The 5,738-nt window shown below is 46.2% G+C and overlaps 1 protein-coding gene across 1 annotated transcript in view; it reads left to right on the top strand.

The window, feature by feature from the left end:
• The window catches only part of CDHR3 (cadherin-related family member 3), a 41,348-nt gene extending 41,060 nt beyond the window's left edge, over window positions 1-288 (top strand). The window contains exon 20 of the mRNA XM_010143190.1: window positions 32-288. Within this exon, the coding sequence (XP_010141492.1) occupies window positions 32-288 (257 nt within the window). The remainder of the gene's footprint in view (window positions 1-31) is intronic.
• Window positions 289-5,738: the final 5,450 nt, after the last annotated feature.

Genomic DNA, 5,738 nt, shown 5'->3' with positions numbered 1-5,738 from the left:
TTTTAATTGGTTGGTTTTTTTCTCTTGCAAGTTACTGGCAAGATGTATGAATTCAATACTTGGTCAGGGGCCCGGAGGTGGAAGAAGAGCAATGAGCCCCTTCGGCCAGCGCCAACTGTGCAGGTAACATCCAATGCCACAGATGACAGTGGGCAAGGGACAGATGGAGCAGAGGCACCATGCAAAAAAGAGCCTTCAGAGAAGAGGAAAGAGCCAACTGCAGAGCCAAGGCAGATACTGACCTCCTCTCCCAAAATGAACACTGCATTGCCATTAAGCCAGCCTTAAAGCAGAGACTCCAAAGCACCTCCCAAAAGAGACTCTGAGGCACCTCCCAAAACAGACTCCGAGGCACCTCCCAAAAGACTCCTGCTCTGAACAACTAACGAATCAGATGTGATTTTCTCTATATATGTCTTAGCTGCAAACATAATGTGGCTATTGCTGTGTAAACTGAAGCCAAAGGCAGGATCAAGCTGGACTTACCTCTGGCAGGTGCAGGTAAGAGCGGGAAAGAAGAGTAGGACATGACGGGGGAGAAGAAATGAGAGCAGAGGCAAGGACAGAAGCATTTGCTCCCCACTGCCCCCAGGCTACAGCCACTGGCAGTTTCCTCCTGGAAGAGCTCTGCATCCCCAGATTGACACGGCCACATTCTCTGACTGCCTTTGGGGAAGGCAGGGTACACACAGACATGCTTTCTCACCAGTGAATGGGGTCTCCTGTCCTCGCTGAGCAGCAGAATCGGTGAAAAGCACATCAGGGTTGAAAAGTTTGCTGATAAAAGCGAAAAAAAGTTTCCTTTTCATTCGGTATTTTATTTTAGCCCATCCCTGCCCTCCCATCTTGCTGTAGAAAAGACCACGTTTCAAAAGCAGTTTCAGAGTGGAGAAAACCTGCGGCTTTTTATGGTATCTCAGGCTGTCATGTCAATGCTTTCAGCTTATTTATCTTTTGTAACACTAGCAGCATTCACTATCTTCACCTTTGGTATTTCCTCTGGCGTATTTAATGTTTTACAGAATCAAGAATACTCAGAATAATAATGACAGTAAAATCATAGGGTGAAATAATCTGAGTGTGGCATGTATCATGTAAGTGCTAAGAACCTGATATAAACCAAGCAAATCCTACAAGATTTCAGGAAATAATTTTAATCTGAAGAAAATTAATTATAAACGATTACTTAATATTCCATGTCTTGGCTTCTTTTCTTCCCTGACTATAAAAAGTTTTTTTGGCAGCAAGGGACTGATATCAAGAGGCAAAAAAAATACTCAGTTCAAGCTGAACAGGGGCAGTCAATGCAGATTTTATCCAGTCTGGCACATATATTGTTTTTTGTTGTACGACAGAGGACCTGGATGGAGAGGCCCAGGGTTATTTCACCGAGGAACCTACGCTATACAAAACCACCCTTCATGGTGCTGTAACTCCTTGCTTTGCTTCAAAGAACAACTTCCTTACAAAACCCAAATGTCTAGTTTCAGTCAAATGCCATTTCATTGCACACCACCAGGATAGAGATAGAAAAGAGTAATTTACACTCTTTGAGCTTGTTATCAGCTTACTGTGACTGCGGTGGTTGTTACAGCGTTGTTACAGCCTTCAGCACCAACAGGGCTAGTCACGCGTTCAGTGCTCCAACCCACCATTGTTCACATTTGTTTGCTGTAGATACGATACATTCAATTTCTATGCAGGTGGTTTTCCAGTGACATAGAGAAGTTCTGCAGTAACTGGTAGTAATGCTGTAACTCTGATCTTTCTATCACTCTGACACCAAGCTACCCCCAGGCATGCCTAGCACCTACACATGTTAAAGCTTCGTTACTGAAGAAGTTAACTACATGGGGCAGCTGCTCTGCTTCCTTGATTCCTCTCTTTCTTGATTCTACTTGTGATTAGGAGAGAATTACCTTTTTTTAAGAGGTGGCAGAGATAGACTTTAACTTCAGCCAGGAAACCTGGAAAGAGATGGGTGAAAACTCATTTTTCTTTATGCTATTCCTGCTTCTGAATTGCACAAACTTCCTTCTCAGGAAAGAAACCCCCAATGTCAGCATAACATGGTATCAATAGCAGCTCTGAACAACCATGTATGCAAATACATTGTCATGGTCAGTGCTGCTGGTACCATCGTCTCCCACAGCTGGGTGAAAGCAACTACCCTTACAGTGATGCTCACGTACTCTAACTGCTGAACAACTGACAGCTCTACAAATGCTGCTGAATTGCACAAACTTCCTTCTCAGGAAAGAAACCCCCAATGTCAGCATAACATGGTATCAATAGCAGCTCTGAACAACCATGTATGCAAATACATTGTCATGGTCAGTGCTGCTGGTACCATCGTCTCCCACAGCTGGGTGAAAGCAACTACCCTTACAGTGATGCTCACGTACTCTAACTGCTGAACAACTGACAGCTCTACAAAGCTGCACCATGGATTTAAGAGCTACCAGATCTAAGAGCTAACACTGCCCAGGATGCCACCATCAGGTAGAGGTGAGTTTAGCTGGTGTACTCAGCCTTTTGGGGGGCAAGTTCAGATAAGATAAAGCAACTTGTGAGTCCCATGGAAGTTGCTGCATGGGGAAACAAGTGTGCTGACCATAAAGCACAACTGCATCCTTCCTTACTCGCACTGTTACTTCAATATGTACCACACTGAGCTCCAACTCCAGCTAATTCTTTATCCTGATCTTCACTGTAAGACCGTGCACAAAACTACTATCTGCAAAACCAAGGAACAGCAAGGCTTTATTGGAGCATCAGCTTTATGCAAACGCTGCACAATTTGCCTGTCAGCTGCCACTACTACTATTGACTTTTCTCCCAGTGAAGGAATCAAGAATGAGTTCAGGTCTCACTGAATCGAAGCTCAGCCATTCATTTCTCTGGCCTGTCTTTCACAGAGCAAAAGCAGAGAAGGCAGAACTAACTGACTGACCTAGATGTGCACTTACTGCACATTGTATAAACAATATATGAAAAGATACTTTGAATATATGTTGAAGAAATATGTATTATTTCATAAAATACAGATTGTAATGCTTACACTGTGCAATACAGCTTTAAATGTTAGAAAACTCATTTCATTGCTAAACCAGCTTTTTGATTTTTTCATTTAGAGAACACAGATTCAATGTTGAAAACTGCCACTAGAGGGACTGAGAGTAATGATTAAGAACAGGCTCTAGACAGTAAAGGCATTTAATTATTGGAATAATCAGCTAAGATTGTGAGGACTTTACATCACATGAAGAGTTCAGAAGTCAAGAACGGCTGTGGTGTGCTGTAGAGGGCCACACAGACTAGATCATGGGAACAGCCTCTTTAGTCTTCAACAGCTCTTAGTCTCTGTGTATAGTTAGAAGGTGTGAACTTTGGTGCCATTTATTTTAGAGTGATGACACTGATAAGCTGAGACAAGAAGAAGAAGGGCGCCTGGTGGTTCAAGCAGAGTGGCTGGGGGCAACAGTTCCTGACCTCCAGCTGCCTGTTACACATTACGCGGTAATTTTACCCAAATCCTACAAAACCCAGCATGAGCCTTGTGGCAGCTTTTGATTGCTGTGTCTCTACCTATTACATGTCTCTGAAGTGCTTTGAGACCTTTAGGTTAACATTGCTCTGAAAGTTTCAGGAGTGATTACAGAAGAGCACAGGTCACTTTTGCTGACTGGGTCTAGTTCCCCGAGTAGTTTATGTGTGATCGTATTACTATTACTTTGGTGCTTTTCTCCAAAGCAAATGTATTTCTAATGCATAAATGCTCTGCTTTCATGCTGGTATTATAAATAGCACTTGCAATAAACAGCACAAGTCTCAGCTTCTAACCATGTAACTTCATCTATATCAAGGAATGTAAAAGTGCTGATACTGTATTTTTTCTTGGTCTTGAAGAGACTTACACAGGAGAACAGTTTCAGCTGCTGTGATAGAGAATGTCTGCCCAGGAGGCTGCCACTTTGTGACTGCTCACTAGAGGCAGGAGACAGAGAAGGGAGGTCAGACAAAGAGAGCAATCCTCTTCCTCCCGAGCAAAGAATCTAGCTTCTAGGTTATTTTATGAGATCCAGATTGCAACACCATAATGGAAACGACATTTTAACAGCAAGGAGACACAGCTGTATATTGCATATGCCTGGGTTGATCAGTTGTCTGAGATCTCCAGCCACAACAGGTCCTTTGCAAGGCTCCAGCTGAAAGGCTGAACAAAGGCTCAGCACCTGCTGGGTTTCACCTGCATATGCTTTTTCTGAGCTACTCACTGCAAGCTCCCTGTGTAGTCACTGGGAGAAGGAGACACTTTAGGGATGACTTACCTATCCTAGACAGATGCCTGCTTTGCAGGAAGATGAACTGTGCCCTAAAAGCAGCTCTTTCTGGCTGACTAGGTCAGATATCATACCTATGCACCACACATGTGAAGATAGATTAGCTGAGTCTCAGCCTGGGTTGTTCAGCTGAGGGCAGGTCTGTGCCACTGCACCAGTACCCGAGGAAGCTAAAAATCAGTGGGAAGCTGAGCACAGAGGTCAGGCTGGCTCTGCTGCTGCTTGCTCAGATCCCAGGAGGAGAAGGGGCATCACCCACGTGTTCTGAGGTCTGCAGGCTAGTTTCCGAGACCTGTCTTTGTGGTTGTTCTGCATCTGGAAGCATGTTATGAGATGTGCTTCAAAGCAGCCAAGTAGAAAAGCATGATCCTAGCCAGGAGATTAAAGAGACATACAGGCTTCAGCAGGTTTCTGCAGCAAGCTCCATGTTATTGAGTGGAAGACACACTTGAGAACAAAATAGATTGATATATCTTACTCCAAACGTTATTCAAGGATGCTACCTCTTTGCAGGTACCTCTCTGGTACCAACTTCAGCTGTTGCAGGTCAACAGACCCCCTGGGATTTGATTTTGAGGCAAGGTCCTTGGGCTTGAAAAAAGCAGTTAGCAAAGGACAGAGGCAAGGCAAGGCTTGTCCAGCCATGCAGTTGTGTTTGATTTTCAATTTCTTCCCACAGATACTAGCTGGGGCGGTGCAGACAGGAGCAGCACTGCCGATTTTTCACAGGACCTGGCTAGATTAACCCCACCGGGCCCAGCAGAGCCTGCCTTGCCTGGGTGTCTGCACCAGGCTCACCCCACGGTGCCCTCCCTGCCTGCCAGTGAGCCGTGACAGCTGACAGCTTCCAGAGGGGCTGTGCACATCCTGGCACAAAGGAACCTCAGGGAGGGTTTGCAGGCTGGTACCCATCCATGCAGGCAGCAGAGCTGGTGGGCTCGCAAGCTGCCAGATCCACACGCTTGGCAGAGCTCTGGGCACGGCATCCGACAAGGGCCAGGCAGGCTGCCAGGAACACACGTGCCCGTCTGCCCACACAGGGCGCGGGGAAGGGAGAAGCATCAGCATCCCCGCTGGCTTGATCCCAGCTCGCTCTAGCTACGTCTCCTCTCCTGTAATTACTAAAGCAATAACAAAGAGGGGGGCTCGGCCATCTGGCCAGTGACTAGGCAGCTGAAGACTCTCCCCAGGGTCTTTGGGCACTGCTGACAAAAAGGGGGTGGGTGAGGAGGGAGGTGACGCACTGCATATTTAGACAAGGAAACTGAGGCGCGGGGCTCCTCTACGGAAGAACGACTGCAGCGTGTCTGAACGTTCCAGGCTGAGCCTTGCTCCTGCCAGTTGGCTCTGCCGCTAGCAGAGCCGTGATGGCACAGGACCCACCCCAGCCCTCCC

The sequence above is a fragment of the Buceros rhinoceros genome, unplaced genomic scaffold, assembly GCF_000710305.1.
Source record: "Buceros rhinoceros silvestris isolate BGI_N320 unplaced genomic scaffold, ASM71030v1 scaffold5029, whole genome shotgun sequence".
Taxonomy (NCBI): Eukaryota; Metazoa; Chordata; class Aves; order Bucerotiformes; family Bucerotidae; genus Buceros; species Buceros rhinoceros.
The sequence above is the reverse complement of the archived record's forward strand: the minus strand, read 5'-3'. Positions and strand labels throughout refer to the sequence as shown.